Here is a 20,190-nt window from a genome sequence, read left to right as displayed (position 1 = left end):
GGGTTTCTTTTATTTTTCTGTCCTATAAAAGTTTGAAATGTAATGAAAATCTGCCGTGTTTGCATTAATCTCGGCCGGTGTATATGAACTTTCACAATAATATAGTATATCGTAGGAGTACTAGTAAGATGCCCGTGCATTGCACGGAAGATCAAGATCTTGTGGGAGAAAAGGATGAACGAGGGAAGGCCTTATCTGCAAATGCACATTCACGCATTTCACATGTTTCTACATCTACGGGAACCTACGAAAGGGTTAACGTAAATTGCCTCTCTCTCTCTCCTCCCCTGATTTTCATGGTGGTGGGCCCCTCCCTCCCCCAATCTACAATCAACAGCTCACACATTTCACATTATGTTAATTACGTAACTGGGACTACGTAGGTGTAGCATTACTCGTCCTAAAAAACCCAACTAAGCCAACCTCCCAGCATATCGCGCGGGAAAAGACCCGGCCGCGCCGTTTTAGTCGGGATGACCGGATTACTAGTAGTAGTATCGATGGATCGCGCGAAGCAACAAGTTTTTTTTGAGGGGGCGAAGAACCTAGTTAAAAGGAAAAAAGGTGGTACACTCACAACACCCCTGTCGCGGTCGCATTGCACCCCACACATGTTCGGTCCTGCACACGGCTCACGCAAACGGAACGCGCTTCGGCTTGCCTCTTCACTGACACATGGGACTGCACTTGGAGAAACCGACCATGCGCCAAACTCCCCCCGCCCACCGCGAGAAAATCCTCCCCCACCCAAAAATTCCCCCCCAAATCCTAGATTCAACCGCCCTTCGGCCAACTAACCAAGAATATTCCCCAAACCCCCCTCCCCCCGTCCCCCTCCAGTCCATTCGCTCCGCCAAAGCCGCCCTCCCCGCCACGCCGATACGTCGGTGCCGCGGTTCGTCAAGGGGACGCATGGTGATCCTCTCGCTCCCACAGTACGCTCTCGTAGACTGCCGTCCTCTAGCCGCGCCGCCACCGCTGGCAACGTTCTTGTGGAGGCGCACGGCGGTCAGCGCCGCCACCGCTGGCGACGTTCGTGTGGAGACGCACGGCGGTCAGCTTGTCCCATGGTATGCGCATTCTAGACTGAGGCCCCGTGCATGTCGGTGTAGCGCTGAATGTTGGCTGATAGACGCTGTTAATCTCACTGTTTGCCGAAGTAGTTTACGGTCAATATGCTCTGCTTAAGAAGCTTCCTTGCCCTGTTCTGCACTCAATCTGCTTAGCTGAGATGGCATGCCAAGGCCGATTAGTTGCTAAAATATCCTGCCATATATTTATTGTGACGTAGATTGCCATGGTCTAGTAGCCAATCTGTTAGGTGAAATAGCTCTACACCGTTTTATACTCGATCTTTGTTGCTGCGATGGCCTTCGATAGTTCGATGGTTGTGTGCTCGGCCTCATTGACTGCTGAAACAGCCTGCCATAATTTAGCACTCAAATCTGTTTGCTGAATTAGCTTTACATATATTTCATTACTTAGATCTGCTCGTCCAAATATCTTGCCATAGCTTTAGACATCGACCTAGGTATTTTCTTCTGGACTTCATAAAAAAGCATATATGTTTTTCTTGTAATATCTAGTAGAAGAACTAATTTGTATGTCTAACAGATGGACAGGACTTGGATAAGTTCTGCTCGAAGATTCTTCGATGCATATGTCGAGGGGGTTGAAAACTTCATGAACTTTATCAGAGTTGAGTACGGTGGTCCGGAATCAGATGTGCTCTGCCCATGTAGCAGTTGTATGAATTCAGTTACAAGACCCCAGTCAACTGTGCAAAATCATCTACACTTGTATGAGATGTCAGTCACATATACTAGGTGGGTTCATCATGGTGAAGCTGTGAACGTCAATGTTATTGACTACGTGGAAGCAGCAGATCACCATCTTGATCTGCCTGATGCTCAGGTGGAAGAGGAGGAGGAGGAGGTGGTGGTGGCGGAGCCAGTGAGTTTGACCAACATTGAAACAATGCTACGAAATGCTCGTGCATTCCGTGAACTTTCACCTGCAGAAGAAAAACGGTGGGCCCGCATGTTGGAACAATGCAACGTGGCTGTCACCCTAGGAAATAAGCTGTCAATATTCTCAGCTATGGTCACCTTTCTTCAGGTGAAGACATCTAAGTGGATGACCAACAAATCATTCGATGCGATGTTGGCTGCTTTCCGCAAAGCTTTCCCAGATGCGTCTGAGCTGCCACACACCTACGGTAAAATGAAGAATTTCCTTCGTGCAGTTGGAATTGGATATGATATGATCCATGTTTGTAAGAATAATTGTGTTCTGTTCCGAAAGGATTATGCCAACTTAAGTGAATGCCCGAAATGAAAATCATCAAGATGGAAAGATAGCGATGTTGTGAAGAGGATTCCTCATAATGTTCTGAGACATTTTCCAGTTACACCAAGATTGCAGAGGTTGTTTCATGATGCTGAAACAAGAGAGGATGTACTGTGGCATTCTAGGAACCAGGAGTACATAGATCAGAATGTAATGAGCCATCCATCACATGGTAGTGAGTGGAAAAGCTTCAATCAGAAGCACAAACAGTTTGCTCCTGACCCGAGAAACATTAGACTTGGCTTAGCTTCAGATGGATTAAACCCATTTGGCCACCAGAGCGCCACATATAGCATGTGGCCAGTGCTTGTTATCGCTTACAACATGCCTCCAAATGTCTGCACCAAAGAATCAAACTACATGATGGCCTTGCTCATCCCAGGTCCAAAAAGTCCTGGAAAGGATTTTGATTTGTTCATGGAGCCTCTTGTGGAGGAACTTCAACAACTATGGAGGGGTGTTCTCACTCGAGACCTATATAGCAGCCCACCAGCTGATTTCTCTCTGCGTGCTGTTATAATTTGGTGCATCCATGATTATCCGGCTTTGGGCACTATGTCAGGGCGAACGACACATGGTTACAATGCATGTGTTCGTTGTGACAGGAATCCGCTGTCATACGCAATACTTAGCAAGATCTGTTACATTGGACACCGCCGTTTCCTAGCCAAGGACAAGCCGCATCCTAGAAAATATCGTAGACATGTGTTCAATGCAAAGCATGAAAACCGTGATGCGCCAAAGAGGCTGACTACCAATGAGTTGCAATTGGAATTAGAGAAGGTCAAGCATATTACACCAGGAAACCATCCTGATAATGGTAACGGGAAAAGGAAGCGTGGCAGGGCAGCAGAGAGATTATTGTTTACTGATAACCCACAAGTATAGGGGATCAATTGTAGCCTCTTTCGATAAGTAAGAGTGTCGAACCCAACGAGGAGCTAAAGGTAGAACAAATATCCCTCAAGTTCTATCGACCACCGATACAACTCTACACACGCTTGACGTTCGCTTTACCTAAAACAAGTATGAAACTAGAAGTACTTTGTAGGTGTTTTTGGATAGGTTTGCAAGAATATAAAGAGCACGTAAATAAAAGCTAGGGGCTGTTTAGATAAAGACACAACTAAATTAGTTTTAGTAGAGAGCTTTTTGTTACGAGAAAGTTATTTCTCCCTAGGCAATCGATAACTAGACCGGTAATCATTATTGCAATTTTATTTGAGGGAGAGGCATAAGCTAACATACTTTCTCTACTTGGATCATATGCACTTAAGATTGGAACTCTAGCAAGCATCCGCAACTACTAAAGATCATTAAGGTAAAACCCAACCATAGCATTAAAGCATCAAGTCCTCTATATCCCATACGCAACAACCCCCTTACTCGGGTTTGTGTTTCAGTCACTCACGCAACCCACTATAAGCGAATCATGAACGTATTGCAACACCCTACAGCGGGGATCCCTCACGCTTGCGCGACACGGAGAGCACCATAGGACAGCACCAATAATAAAACATGCAACTCAAACCAATCTTGATCATCAAATAGCCCATAGGACAAAACAGATCTACTCAAACATCATAGGATAGCCATACATCATTGGGAAATAATATATAGCGTTGAGCACCATGTTTAAGTAGAGATTACAGTGGGTAAGAGAGAGGTTACACCGCTGCATAGAGGGGGGAAGAGTTGGTGATGATGGCGGTGAAGCTGTTGGTGAAGATTGCGGTGATGATGATGGCCACGGCAGTGTTCCGGCGCCACCGGAAGAGAAGGGGAGAGGGGGGGCCCTTCGTCTTCTTCTTCCTTGACCTCCTCCCTAGATGGGAGAAGGGTTTCCCCTCTGGTCCTTGGCCTCCATGGCATGGGAGGGGCGAGAGCCCCTCCGAGATTGGATCTGTCTCTCTGTGTCTCTCTGTTTCTGCGTTCTCGTTTGCTGCCCTTTCACCGTTTCTTTTATATCCGGAGATCCGTCACTCCGATTGGGTTGAATCTTTCGCCCAGATTTTTCTCATAAAATTAGCTTTCTTGCGGCAAAAGAAGAGCGTCAACCGCCTTACGGGGTGCCCACGAGGGTCCAGGGCGCGCCCCCCTACCTCGTGGCCCCCTCGGGCACCGCCTCGCGTTGATTTTACTTCCCAAAAATCATAAATATTCCAAAACAATTCTCCATCCGTTTTTATCCCATTTGGACTCCGTTTGATATGGGGTTTCTGCGAAACATAAAACATGCAACAAACAGGAACTGGCACTGGGCACTGGATCAATATGTTAGTCCCAAAATAGTATAAAAAGTTGCCAAAAATATATGGAAGTTGTAGGATATTGGCATGGAACAATCAAAAATTATAGATACGATGGATACGTATCAGCATCCCCAAGCTTAATTCCTGCTCGCCCTCGAGTAGGTAAATGACAAAAAAGATAATTTTTAATGTGGAATGCTACCTAGCATAATCTTGATCATGTATCTAATCATGGTATGAATATTAAGATACGAGTGATTCAAAGCAATAGTCTACCATTTGACATAAAATCAATAATACTTCAAGCCTACTAATAAAGCAATCATGTCTTTTCAAAATAACATGGCCAAAGAAAGTTATCCCTACAAAATCATATAGTCTGGCTATGCTCCATCTTCACCACACAAAATATTCACATCGTGCACAACCCCGATGACAAGCCAAGCAATTGTTTCATACTTTTGACGTTCTCAAACCTTTTCAACTTTCACGCAATACATGAGCGTGAGCCATGGACATAGCACTATAGGTGGAATAGAATATGATTGTGGGGGTTATGTGGAGAAGACAAAAAGGGAGAAAGTCTTACATCGACGCGGCTAATCAATGGGCTATGGAGATGCCCATCAATTGATGCCAATGCGAGGAGTAGGGATTGCCATGCAATGGATGCACTAGAGCTATAAGTGTATGAAAGCTCAAACTGAAACTAAGTGGGTGTGCATCCAACTTGCTTGCTCATGAAGACCTCGGGCATTAGAGGAAGCCCATCATCGGAATATACAAGCCAAGTTCTATAATGAAAATTCCAACTAGTATATGAAAGTGATAACTCAAGAGACTCTCTATATGAAGAACATGGTGCTACTTTGAAGCACAAGTGTGGTAAAAGGATAGTAACATTGCCCCTTCTCTCTTTTTCTCTCATTTTTTTGTTTTCTCTTTTTTTTCTTTTTTTAGTGGGCTTCTTTGGCCTCTTTTTTTATTTGGGCTTCTTTGGCCTCTTTTATTTTGATAACCTCACATGGGACAATGTTCTAATAATGATGATCATCACACTTTTATTTACTTACAACTCAATATTACAACTCGATGTCTAGAACAAAGATATGACTCTATATGAATGCCTCCGGTGGTGTACCGGGATGTGCAATGATCTAGCGTAGCAAAGATATCAAAAAACGGACAAGCCATGAAAATATCATGCTAGCTATCTTACGATCATGCAAAGCAATATGACAATGAATGCTCAAGTCATGTATATGATGATGATGGAAGTTGCATGGCAATATATCTCGGAATGGCTATGGAAATGCCTTGATAGGTAGGTATGGTGGCTGTTTTGAGGAAGATATAATGAGGCTTATGTGTGACAGAGCGTATCGTATCACGGGGTTTGGATGCACCGGCGAAGTTTGCACCAATTCTCTAGGTGAGAAAGGGCAATGCGCGGTACCGAAGATGCTAGCAATGATGGAAGGGTGAGAGTGCGTATAATCCATGAACTCAACATTAGTCATAAAGAACTCACATACTTATTGCAAAAATCTATTAGTCATCGAAACAAAGTACTACGCGCATGCTCCTAGGGGGATAGATTGGTAGGAAAATACCATCGCTCGTCCCCGACCGCCACTCATAAGGAAGACAATCAATAAATAAATCATGCTCCGACTTCGTTACATAATGGTTCACCATACGTGCATGCTACGGGAATCACAAACCTCAACACAAGTATTTCTACTAATCCACAACTACCCACTAGCATGACTCTAATATCACCATCTTTATATCGCAAAACTATTGCAAGGAATCAAACATATCATATTCAGCGATCTACAAGTTTACGTAGGATTTTATGACTAACCATGTGAATGACCAATTCCTGTCATCTCTCTAAATAGATATAAGTGAAGCAAGAGAGTTTAATTTTTTCTACAAAAGATATGCCCATGCTCTAATAAATATAAGTGAAGCAAAAGAGCATTCTACAAATGGCGGTTGTCTAAGTGAAGAGAAACAGGCAATCCAAACTTCAAATGATATAAGTGAAGCACATGAAGCATTCTATAAAGCCATACTCAAAAGATTTATGTGAAGTGCAAAGAGCATTCTATAAATCAACCAAGGACTATCTCATACCAGCATGGTGCATAAAAGAAAAATGAAAACTAAATGCAAAAGACGCTCCAAGATTGCACATATCGCATGAACGAAACGAATCCGAAAACATACCGATACTTGTTGAAGAAAGAGGGGATGCCTTCCGGGGCATCCCCAAGCTTAGACGCTTGAGTCTCCTTGAATATTTACTTGGGGTGCCTTGGGCATCCCCAAGCTTGAGCTCTTTCCTCTCTTCCTTCTTCTCACATCGAGACCTTCTCGATCATCGAACACTTCATCCACACAAAACTTCAACAGAAAACTCGGTAAGATCCGTTAGTATAATAAAGCAAATCACTACTCTAAGTACTGTTGCAAACCAATTCATATTTTGTTTTTGCATTGTGTCTTCTGTAATATAGCTTTTTCATGGCTTAATCCACTGATATAAAACGATAGTTTCATCAAAACAAGCTAACTATGCATCAAAAACAGAATCTGTCTAAAACAGAACAGTCTGTAATAATCTGAACATTCACCATACTTCTGATAATTGAAAAATTCTGCCAAAATTAGTAAAAAAATAAAAAAATTGTATAGAAAGATAGTGCAAAAAGAATCAGAACCATTTGACGTTCCAGTGAAAAATGTCAAATCGCGCACTACAGCCAAAGTTTCTGTCCTGCACCGTACAAACCAACAAGCATTGTAAACATCCTAAAGGCAAACCTTGGCACATTATTTTTATAATACAATGGAATTGTACAAGGGGATAATTATTTTTGTTGAAAAGTTTCTGTAATCAAGATTCACAAAGTTTCCGTGAGCATGAACAAAGTTCAAGGCTAGCTCCCACTTCAACAATGCTTGTCTTTCTCACTTTCGCTTTTCTTTTTGAAAAAGTTTTGGGTTCCCCTATTTATTTTTGTTGTTTTTAAACTATATAAAAGCACTAAACAGAAATAAATGACTCTCTAAAACTTCCGGGTTGTCTCCCTGGCAGCGCTTTCTTTAAAGCCATTAAGCTAGGCATATAGTGCTCAAGTAGTGAATCCACCCAGATCCCAAGGTATATCAAAGCCAATTTTAATTAGCAATGATTTGTAATTTAGTAGTGAGCACAAAGCAACATATATCATGTAACAACGAAGTCTAACTCTTTTCCTATGCATCCGCATGAAAGAACAATTCATGCACACATAGTAAAGGCCAATGCATAGTATAAACAGTTTCTTGCAATTTTATCATGTTGGAAACATAGAGAGGTGGAGATATAGTTCCTCTCTCATAATAATTGCGAGTAGGAGCAGCAAGCACATGCATATTATATCTATCAAAATCATCATGTGTAGAAGTAAGACGCAACCCATCAATATAATCCTTAATAAGTGCAAACTTCTCCGATATAGTATAATCGGGAGAATTCCAAAAGATAATAGGACTATCATGCGTGGGTGCAATAGCAAAAATTTCATTCATAACATAAGGAACTATAGCAAGTTCATCTCCATAAGCATAATTCATATTGGCATCTTGGCCACAAGCATAGCAAGAATCATCAAAAAGGGATATTTCAAAAGAATCAACGGGATCATAGTAGTCATCATAGCAATCATCCTTCGATAAGCACGAAGGGACATTAAACAATGTATGAGTTGAAGAGTTACTCTCATTACAAGGTGGGCACGGGTAGCTAATCCGCTCTTCCTCCTTTTGTTCTTCGCTCTCCTCATCATCTCTTTCATCCAATGAGCTCACAGTTTCAGTAATTTCTTCTTCCATAGACTCCTGCAAAATATTAGTCTCTTCTTGGACAGCGGATACTTTCTCAATAAGTGCATTAATATCGTAATTGTATTCATAATTCTCATAACAATATTTAGGATAGCTAAATTTTCAGGTCTATAAACCGAATCATCAAAATCTTCAAACTCTTTAAACATAGATTCAATTTCATAAGCACCCATAAAAGCAACAAATTCTTCTATTTGTTCCACATCATAGTAATCATAGATACCATTAGCATAAGAAGCTAAGGTTTTATTATCATTAAATTTGCATGAAAAGGGAAGGTGTGGAGCCTTCATCCTAGAGCAACAAGTATAATCATATCTCAAGCATAGTTGCCTAGCATACCACTTCAACATATAAATTTGATCCCATAATAGTTTCCCTTTTTGTGTGAAGCGATAATCCCTAAAGTATTCACGTTGATCCAACGTTACTCCCATTACCAAATTGAATGGGGTTTTCTCTGGATTATCAAAGTAGTACATAATATCTGTCACATAACGAGCATCGAGGGTTTTAGGAGGTTCCCCATCTCCATGAGCAGCAAGTACACCTAATTTTTTTGGTATTTCGTGTTCCATATCCATAACTAAAGATAGAGAACAACTAAGAACAGCAAATAAAAATTACTTAGTGATAAAGCAAACAAGCACACACGAGAATATTCACCCCACGCTATTGCTCCCCGGCAACGGCGCCAGAAAAAGGTCTTGATAACCCACAAGTATAGGGGATCAATTGTAGCCTCTTTCGATAAGTAAGAGTGTCGAACCCAATGAGCAGCTAAAGGTAGAACAAATATTCCCTCAAGTTCTGTCGACCACCGATACAACTCTACACACGCTTGACGTTCGCTTTACCTAAAACAAGTATGAAACTAGAAGTACTTTGTAGGTGTTTTTGGATAGGTTTGCAAGAATATAAAGAGCACGTAAATAAAAGCTAGGGGCTGTTTAGATAAAGACACAACTAAATTAGTTTTAGTAGAGAGCTTTTTGTTACGAGAAAGTTATTTGTCCCTAGGCAATCGACAACTAGACCGGTAATCATTATTGCAATTTTATTTGAGGGAGAGGCATAAGCTAACATACTTTCTCTACTTGGATCATATGCACTTATGATTGGAACTCTAGCAAGCATCCGCAACTACTAAAGATCATTAAGGTAAAACCCAACCATAGCATTAAAGCATCAAGTCCTCTTTATCCCATACGCAACAACCCCCTTACTCGGGTTTGTGTTTCAGCCACTCACGCAACCCACTATAAGCGAATCATGAACATATTGCAACACCCTACAGCGGGGATCCCTCACGCTTGCGCGACATGGAGAGCACCATAGGACAACACCAATAATAAAACATGCAACTCAAACCAATCTTGATCATCAAATAGCCCATAGGACAAAACAGATCTACTCAAACATCATAGGATAGCCATACATCATTGGGAAATAATATATAGCGTTGAGCACCATGTTTAAGTAGAGATTACAACGGGTAAGAGAGAGGTTACACCGCTGCATAGAGGGGGGAAGAGTTCGTGATGATGGCGGTGAAGTTGTTGGTGAAGATTGCGGTGATGATGATGGCCACGGCAGCGTTCCGGCGCCACCAAAAGAGAAGGGGAGAGGGGGCCCCTTTGTCTTCTTCTTCCTTGACCTCCTCCCTAGATGGGAGAAGGGTTTCCCCTCTGGTCCTTGGCCTCCATGGCATGGGAGGGGCGAGAGGCCCTCCGAGATTGGATCTGTCTCTCTGTGTCTCTCTGTTTCTGTGTTCTCGTTTGCTGCCCTTTCACCGTTTCCTTTATATCCGGAGATCCGTAACTCCGATTGGGTTGAATCTCTCGCCCAGATTTTCTCATAAAATTAGCTTTCTTGCGGCAAAAGAAGAGCGTCAACCGCCTTACGGGGTGCCCACGAGGGTACAGGGCGCGCCTGCCCCCTGGGGCGCGCCCCCCTGCCTCGTGCCCCCCTCGGGCACTGTCTCGCGTTGATTTTACTTCCCAAAAATCATAAATATTCCAAAATAATTCTCCGTCCGTTTTTATCCCGTTTGGACTACGTTTGATATGGGGTTTCTGCGAAACATAAAACATGCAACAAACAGGAACTGGCACTGGGCACTGGATCAATATGTTAGTCCCAAAAATAGTATAAAAAGTTGCCAAAAATATATGGAAGTTGTAGAATATTGGCATGGAACAATCAAAAATTATAGATACGACGGAGGCGTATCATTTACCCGCAGGTCCACTTTGTGGGACTTGGAGTATTGGAAAGATTTGGATCTGCGGCATAATCTTGATGTGATGCACATCGAGAAAAATATATGTGACAGCATTATCGGCACACTTCTTAATATTGAAGGCAAGACAAAAGATACCTTAAAATCTAGGATTGATTTGACACACCTGGGTATCAGATAGGATTTGCAGGTGCAAGATGAAGGTAAACCACGGGATATGGCACCAGCTGTGTACGTCTTGGACAAGGTAAAAAGAAAAGAATTCTGCAAGGTCATGTCACGTGTGAGATTCCCACATGGATTTGCTTCCAACCCTGAAAGGAGAGTCAGTGCAGATGGAGACAAGGTACAAGGGTTGAAAACTCATGACTGCCACGTCCTACTTCAAAGGGTTTTACCTATTATCCTTAGAGGATTGGGCCGCCCTGACTTATACAGAGCAGTTGCAGAGTTGGGACAATTCTTCAGGGAACTCTGTAGTAGAAATATCAGGATAGATGCTTTGGAGCGTCTTAGAGACAAGATACCAACTATCCTATGCGACCTTGAGAAGATATATCCTCCAGCCTTCTTTGATGTGATGGTGCATTTGGTTGTTCATCTACCTGATGAGGCACTACTTAGAGGTCTGGTCGTCCTAATTTTTTTTAAATTTGGTGTTACAGAAGTATTCGAAAGTTCCAGATTACTACAGACTGTTCTGTTTTGACAGATTCGCTTTTCTTTGTGTTGTGTGCTTATTTTGATGACTCTATGGTTTTCTTTGATGATTTTTTGCCATAGAAAAGTTGAAATACAGTAGATATAATACAAAAACAAAATATGAATTGGTTTGATACAACACTTTAGTAGTGGTTTGCTTTCTTTTACTAACGGATCTCACAAGGTTTTGTTGAGTTTTGTGTGATTGAAGTTTTCAAGTTTTGGGTTATCTTACGATGGATGAAAGAAGGATAGAAGAGCCTAAGCTTGGGGATGCCCCGGCATCCCAAGCTATTATCCAAGAATGAGCAACCAACTAAGTTTGGGGATGCCCCCGAGTGGCATCCCCTCTTTCTTCTAACGACCATCGGTATTTTACTCGAGACTATATTTTTATTCGTCACATGATATGTGTTTTGCTTGGAGCGTCTTGTATGATATGTGTCTTTGCTTGTTTTATTTTGTGTTTTAAGTCATCAATCCTTGCTGGACACACCTATTTGAGAGAGCCAAAATTATATCATGACTTGTTAGAATTGCTCTCTGTGCTTCACTTAAATCTTTTATGAGGTAGGATTGCTCTAGTGCTTCACTTATATGTTTTTGAGCACGGTGTGCTTAGTATTGTTGAAGAAATGCTCTCTTGCTTCACTTAGATTTATTTGAGAGTTAGTAAAATTTTGAAGAAATTCTCTCTTGCTTCACTTAAATTATTTTGAGAGAACGAAAATTTGTTATGCTCATGATCTTCACATATATTTGTTTGAGCTTATGAAAGGCAACACATGAAAATTAGTCCCAAAGTGATAGATATCCAAGAAGGATAAAGTAAAGAAAAAATGTCATGAAGATCATTGGACAAAATAAACTTGATTCTTAGTAATAGTTTTGAGATATGATGATGTGATATGTGAGCTATGTTGATGAGTAATTGTGCTCTAGTAAGAATATTGGTGTTAAGGTTTGTGATTCCCTATGCATGCATGAAAGTCAATAATCATGCAATAAAATTATATCCTACTTATGGTGAATTATTCGGTGTTAATTATGCTTAATGCTTGCTTATGAGATTATTCGTTTCTTGGTTGGTCGCTTCTCAATCTTTTTGGTAGCCTTCATTTTGCACTAAGTATGACCTCTACTTGTGCATCCAAAATCCTTTAAACCAGTTTTGCCACATGAGTCCACTATATCTACCTATATGCGGTATTCTTTTGACGTTCTAAGCAAATTTGCATGTGCCATCTCTAATTTTCAAAATAAACTTCTCTTTTGTGTGTTTGTTTCGCTCGCGGAACGGTAACGGGTGGCTAATATTTTCCATGCTGGATGTGTTATTCTCACGATGAGTGTTTATTCACTTGTCATTGCACGAGGGTAAGGCAAAGATTTTAGGGATGCCCAGTCCTGAAATGAAAAAATGAATTTACTTTATGTTGTCAAATAATAAATTCCTTGGAAAGTGTTGGTATGGAAGGCAACCGTGGATACGGCTAGCCATTGAAAGTGAAAGAATGCTGGAAAAAGGAATAAACTTTATTTTCTGTTTGGGAACCGCCTATGGCATATCTAGCATGGAAAGTGTTCAGAACTCTGAGTCGTTTTCGTTGGTGGGATGGATACACCTCCCAAAATGTTTGTATCTCTATTTTTCGCTTTGAGCTCTGGCACCTCTACAAATCCCTACTTCCCTCTGCGAAGGGCCTTTTTTTACTTTATGCAATTTTTATTTTGAATTTGAGTCTCCATCTTCTCTTATAAAAGCACCAACTAAGTGGCAATATGATCATGCTTAAGTATTGGGTATAGCTAATATGCGAGTGTGTTTCATGAATGGATCAATGTTTGAGCATGATGGGCTAGGGATAACTTGTTTTAGCATTGATATTTTGAAGGACATGGTTGCTTGTTGATATGCTTGAGTATCTAAATTATTGTGACAAAACTAGACTATTGCTTTGAATCACATAAAAGTTCAAATGTCCATGCTATAAAGAAAAGAATATGATATGACATGATAAACAACACTCCACATCAAAAATTCTGTTTTTATCACTTACCTACTCGAGGACGAGCAGGAGTTAAGCTTGGGTATGCTGATACGTCTCCAACGTATCTATAATTTTTTATTGTTCCATGATGTTTTATTATCAATCTTGGATGTTTTATAGTCATTTTATATCATTTTTTGGTACTAACCTATTGACATAGTGCCAAGTGCCAGTTGTTGTTTTTTCCATGTTTTTTACATCGCAGGAAATCAATATCAAACGGAGTCCAAATGCCACGAAACTTTACAGAGATTTTTTTTTTGGACCAGAAGGAAGATGTTGGGCCCTGGTTGCACCTGGGGGGAGTCCTGAGGAGGGGACAACCCACCAGGGCGCGCTAGGAGGCCCAGGCGCGCCCTGGCGGGTTGTGCCCACCTCGGGTGCCCCCCGGACCGCCTCTTTGCTCTATAAATACCCCAATATTCCAAAAACCCTAGGGGAGTCGATGAAATATTCATCCAGCCGTCGCAGAGTCCAGAACCACCAGATCCAATCTAGATACCATCACAGAGGGGTTCACCACTTCCATTGGTGCCTCTCCGATGATGCGTGAGTAGTTCTTTGTAGACCTTCGGGTCCGTAGTTAGTAGCTAGATGGCTTCCTCTCTCTCGCTGAATTCTCAATACAATGGTCTCTTGGAGATCCATATGATGTAACTCTTTTTGCGGTGTGTTTGTTGGGATCCGATGAACTTCGAGTTTATGATCAGTTATATCTTTTTATATCCATGAAAGTTATTTGAGTTTCTTTGATCTCTTATATGCATGATCTCTTATAGCCCCGTATTTCTTCTCCGATATTTGGGTTTTGTTTGGCCAACTTGATCTATTTATCTTGCAACTAGAAGAGGTGCCCGGTAGTGGGTTCGATATTACGGTGCTCGATCCTAGTGACAGAAAGGGAAACGACACGTATGTATCGTTGCTACTAAGGATAAAAAGATGGGATCTATATCTACGCAATAGATAAACAGATCTTGTCTACATCATGTCATCGTTCTTATTGCATTACTCCGTTTTTTCATGAACTTAATACACTAGATGCATGCTGGATAGCGGTCGATGTGTGGAGTAATAGTAGTAGATGCAGGTAGGAGTCGGTCTACTAATCTTGGACGTGATGCCTATGTAATGATCATTGCCTGGATATCGTCATAATTATTTGAAGTTCTATCAATTGCCCAACAGTAATTTGTTTATCCACCGTTTGCTATTTTTCTCAAGAGAAGCCACTAGTGAAACCTACGGCCCCCAGGTCTTCTTTCTCATGTATTTGCCTTTGTGATCTACTTTTTCCTTGCGTTTATTTTCAGATATATTAAACCAAAAAATACAAAAATACCTTGCTGCAATTTATTCTTATTTATTTTGTTTGGAGTTCGATCTATCAATCTACTAAATTTTCCTCACGTCCGTTTTGCCTATCTTGAGGCGCCGTACCCCGAAAGGGATTGACAACCCCTTTAACATGTCGGGTTGCGAGGATTTGTTATCTGTGTGCAGGGGTTGTTTACGTTGTGTTGCTTGGTTCTCCTACTGGTTCGATAAGTTTGGTTTCATATCTGAGGGAAATACCTACCGCCGCTGTGCTGCATCATCCCTTCCTCTTTGGGGAAATACCGACGTAGCTTCAAGCGACATCAAGCACCCGGCTGCGACCTGCAGGCTGCAGCACCCCGCGTCGACCTGCAGTTCCCGACGCGGCCTTGCTACTGCCGGTGTTGAGAAGCGCGACGGTGTTGTCGGTGAGCGCCCGGTGCTGTAGAGCATACCAATGCAGCGTCGTCGGCGCTACGGGCCGTGGCCCGTGTTGCGGGGAGGTTCGCGTCCGAAGGGATTCTCCCTGAAGCTATTGGGAGCACCGCGGAGTTGCAATGGAAGTCGTCGGTGCTGCTACGGTGACCGCGGCGAGTGGCCGACAGAGGTGTTGAAACTCCGGTGATGTTGCGTTGAAGCTATTGGGAGCGCCGCGGGTGTTGCAATGGAGCAATGCCGGGCCGCCGGAAGTATAGCCGGCACTGCAATGGAGCTTCGCCGGACGTTGGTGCTGTGTTCGAGCTTCGCCGGGGCTGCAATGGAGCTTCACCGGATGTCATCGACGCTGCGTTGGAGCTATGGTCGCGCCGCGCCGTGCTGCAGAGGAGCTGGCACCCCGTTGCGTTGAAGATGGTCTATAGTCGTGGAGTTGTTGCATCGGATGGCCCGAGAGCGCTGATCTGACGGCTGGGCAGGCGGATAATTTCTCTAACAAATGCACATATTCACCAAATTTCGGCACATTATCATAAACTAAGCAATGAATATGGTCATCGTCTTGGTCATTTGGCTTGAAAGCCATGAATGTTCATCAACGATGGCCAGTTTTATGAAGGAATTTTTTCAAATTTCTCATATTGAAAGTTTGGTACTAGTAGAGATAAAAGGACTCCATGCGAAAGAATTGTTTTTTTAACTTGCATTCTTTTTCTTTTCTTTTTCCAAAACGGGGTCAAAATGGCTGGCATGGCTATTCACAGCAAGAGGTTGAATCTTTAAATATTTTAGGTGGTTCTTCCATATAATGACTATTGGTGTACCTTTTTTTTGCTAATTTTTAGGACAGAGCTATCAGACACTTCGAATTCAAATTTGAATTACTTTTGAGAAATCGCCATCAAGTCATTTAAATGTGGGAAAGTAGCTAGAAATCTAGAAAATCCATGAAACTTGGGAATTGTGCATAAAATAAGGTCTACTTACTATGAAAATAGGAATGGTTCCATTTTGCACCCTATTTTTTGTGCTTGCTTCACAAGAAATACCCTTTTGGACACTTAGAAAATGAATAGTGTTTTTTTTTTACAAAAAAGTTGGAAACTCTATTTGGCAACATTGTTTTAGCGGCAAGATGCACCTATGTGTCTAATTTGGGCACATTATAACAAACTATGCAATGAATATGACCATCACCTTGGTCATTTGACTTGAAAGTCATGAATGTTCATACATGATGGCCCTTTTGTGAAGGATCTTTTTTCAAAATCGTCATATTGAAAGTTTGGTATTTTTCCTTGCAACTAGTACACATAAAAGGACTCCATGTGAAAGGATTGCATATTTTGAACTTGTATTCTTTCCTTTCATTTTTTCCAGAATAGGGTCAAAATGGTCGACATGGCTATTCATGGCAAGGGGTTGAATCTCTCAAAACTCGAAGTGCTCTTCCATATAATGACTACTTGTGTATCAAAGAATACTTTTTGCTAATTTTTAGGACAGAGCTATCACACACTTGCAGTTCAAATTTGAATTACTTTCAAGAAATCGACATAAAGTCATTTAAATGTGCGAAAGTAGCTATAAATCTAGAAAACCCAAAATAGTTGGGAATTTTCCAAAAATATGGTCTACTTTTTGTGAAAATTGGAGTGCTGCCATTTTGCACCCTGTTTTTTTTTACCAGATTCACAAAAATATCCAATTTTTACAATTACAAAATATAACACTATTTTTTGTACAAAAAATTTGGAAAATAGATTTGGCAACATTGTTTGTAACTGACAGATGCACATAAGTGCCAAGTTTAGAAACACTGTCATACTATGCAATAAATATTACCACCGCCTTAGTCATTTGAGACCATATTTTGGCATGGCAAAAAAGTGTAATTAATATGGCCTTAAATGAAAAAGTTCTCAACATGAAATTTGTTTGTCTCGTCAAAATGAAAAACTTTGATTTTTGGATCATCTTCATCCGATGTCATACACAATCTCGACAGCCAAAACAGTGCAGCTCGGTAAATACCCCATTTTTGCCGAGTGTAGCACTCTAGAAAAATGCCCTTTTGCTGAGTGTAGCGCTTAAGAAAGCACCTTTTTGAAAAAATTCCACTGTTTTGCCAAGTGTTTTGTCCACGACACTTGGCAAAGCACCTGTTTACCGAGTTTTGCTTTTTTGCCGAGTATTTTTTGGATGACACTCGGCAAACACCCTGACGAAATGCACTTGGCAAAGACGCTGACACTAGGCAAACATGAATTTTTCCAGTAGTTCGGTGCATAGGGGTACGGTGGTTTCCAAAGGCGCGTTCAGTCTTTGGTTCAAAGGGATAGAACCTCATAGCAGACTACGTTCTATCCTACACCGCTTGGATCCTCGCGAAGCGTCGATTCCTGCTTCAGTTATGCAATCTGAGCCGAGATGCATCCTACCGTCTTCTTGACCCCCTCTTGCGTTTTTCCCCTCCATAGCGGCATCCACTGCTGTAAATGGATTGTTGTAGAGAACAAATAATCAGAAGGATACACAACAGATAAGTGATTAAGCAGTTTGCAATACATAATTAACAGGACAGTACAACATATTGATGTATACAAACGGTTGGTAAATGTACAAACTCTCTTCATATGTATATATAGCTAGTTATATTTTAAATTTTGTTCAATGCACTTGCTTTTATGTGCTCCTCCCTAAAGAAATATAAGAGCGTTTAGATCTTATTATGGAAAACCACGCAAAGAAACTTGGTATATATAGAGCTTACCTTCAAAGTTCAGAGCATACTTAACTTTACACCGAGGTATGCCCAAATCACGGAACAACTTCAAAATTTCGTGGTTCTTTGTGTCAGAATATGAGCAGTGCCTTCTGATCTTCACTGCCTTCAGGTTTTCAAGCGTAGGAAATAACTCTTTTAATATGATACAACTTCCTTTTATTTTCTCCTGGAGTGTATCGCTGCTCTGGAGAAGAAAAGATAAAGGTTAAAACCTTATATGGACCTTATATGCAACGGCAAAGTAGAAAAATCTCAAACACATCAACATATATAGTTAGTACGTACCTTGAAATCAAGTTGCAAACTCTCTAGTGCTGGTGTGTGCCGCAGAAGGCATGCGAGCGCAGTTACATCGTCATATAGACACCACTCGTTCAGTATCAAAGTCTTTAACTCGGTGAATGTAGGGCACCATCTCAAGTCACCTTGTAGGATTGCCTGGATAGAGTGCACATGTAAGGCTAATAAAAACTTGTGACTAGCATGTAGAAAAACATCAACTAGAGACCGGAATGTGTCTGTTCTATGGAAAGGAGTTTCAGGAATGTGCAAGAGAAAGAAAAAACAATATCACGTACAAATAATAAATTATCTGAAATATTAGCACCACTTATTTATAGTAAATCATCATTAAGCTCTATGCTTGGTTGAGCATATATACCAAGTACACTCCTAATTAAACAACTGTTTCAAATGCAACCTATCATAATTTTTAGATTTCTTTTTCGAACATCTTTTTGTGGGGACTGGTGCAAAGTGCAATACTATTGTGCATTTGTGCCTGATCATGCGAACTGAAAAAAAAATTCAAATCTTAACATCAGGTCGCATTTGACAAACCTTTCCATCAGGAGTCGAAGCCGTAAGCTCCAAGGTCGTGGCCTCTGACAAGCCATGCAGAAGCAAGGAAGCGTCACCATTGGTGGGGTAAATCCGGGTGCTGCCCGTGAACCGGATGCTCGCCGTCGTCAACAAAGGCATGCTGTCGAGGGAGGGAGGTGTCTGTTCCCCGTCACAGCTATCGGATATCTCCAGATGACGGAGGTTCGGCGTGGAGATCCTCATCGTGGCGGTCCGACCGGCCGTGTTCCGGCCGATCGGAATGTCGCAGCGGATTATGCTGAGGCGCTCCAGCGAGGGCGAGACGATGGCGTCGCCGTCGAGGCGGCATCCGCTGAGGCTGAGCCGCAGGAGCGCCGGGCAGGGGGAGAAGTCGAGGAGGCCGTCGGCGAGCTCGACGAACTCGAGGTGCATGGTCGTGAGGTGGCTGGACGTGAAGGAGAAAGGGGGACGGGGACGCCATGGCAGCAAGCCCTCTTCGTCGAAGAGTGCCGTGAGCGAGGTGGCACGGCACGTGGACAAGGCGTGCCTGATCCACAGGTCGACGTCGGGGTGGGGATCGGTTTCCGGGACGACGTCGTCGTCGAAGAAGAAGTTGGTGGACGGCTGGGGGGCTTTCACGAGGTCGTCGATCTCGAAGGTGCGCAGCGGCGAGGCGTCGTTCCGGTGGCGCAGCAGGCTGTTGACGAAGAGGCGAAAGCCGTCTCCCCGGCCGCTGACGCGGACGGAAGGGGTGGATTTCCAGAGGTGGCGCCAGCGCCGGGAGAGCACGGAAGTCTGGACGGCTTCGCGCGACGGCAGGAAGGAGAGCACGTGCTGCAGGACCTCGTCCGGCAGCGAGCCGGTGAGGTCGCGGCCCCTCATGCTTTGCAGATGGATGCAGGCTTCTAGGCAGGTCTGCTGGCTTGGAGCCATGGAGGAGGGAGGCTGCAATATAATGTGTAGTACGTACTCGAGGTGATCTGTAATGGCGAGGAGAACGATCCGAAATCGTAACGGTCTGGAGCGATGTATTCGGTATGATTGCGAGGAGATTACGGGATTATTATTTACGTTCCTTATTTTCTTTTTTCTTTTTTTTAAATGCGTGAGTCAGCCAGCTGATTTTTCTCCGCGCGTCAACCGCCTTCGTACGTAGTCGTCGGATCTGGTTTTCATCAGATGCCGCAGAAACAACCGCCATATTTGAGATTTGCAATTTGGCCCCTCTTGCAATTGCTTTGACCGCACCAAGGGGCCTGCTGCAGACCGACCCAAGGCCCGCCGAGCCGCCCCAGCCTCCATCCCCACAATCAGCCGCGACGCCCCGTTGCTGAA

At 42.6% G+C, this 20,190-nt stretch overlaps 1 protein-coding gene across 1 annotated transcript; it reads right to left on the bottom strand.

Annotated features, from left to right (window-relative positions):
* Positions 1–17,930: 17,930 nt before the first annotated feature.
* LOC123496861 (F-box protein At5g03100-like) lies at positions 17,931–19,914 on the bottom strand. The gene is made up of 4 exons (XM_045232239.2): positions 18,874–19,914; positions 18,319–18,471; positions 18,019–18,217; positions 17,931–17,944 (listed from the first exon to the last, which is right to left on the bottom strand). Exons 1-4 carry the CDS (start codon positions 19,786–19,788, stop codon positions 17,931–17,933), a joined length of 1,281 nt encoding a protein of 426 aa, XP_045088174.1. The 5' UTR covers positions 19,789–19,914.
* Positions 19,915–20,190: the final 276 nt, after the last annotated feature.

This window comes from Aegilops tauschii, chromosome 1 (genome assembly GCF_002575655.3).
Source record: "Aegilops tauschii subsp. strangulata cultivar AL8/78 chromosome 1, Aet v6.0, whole genome shotgun sequence".
Lineage (NCBI taxonomy): Eukaryota > Viridiplantae > Streptophyta > Magnoliopsida > Poales > Poaceae > Aegilops > Aegilops tauschii.
Note: the sequence above shows the minus strand (reverse complement) of the source record. Positions and strands in the feature narration are given on the sequence as shown.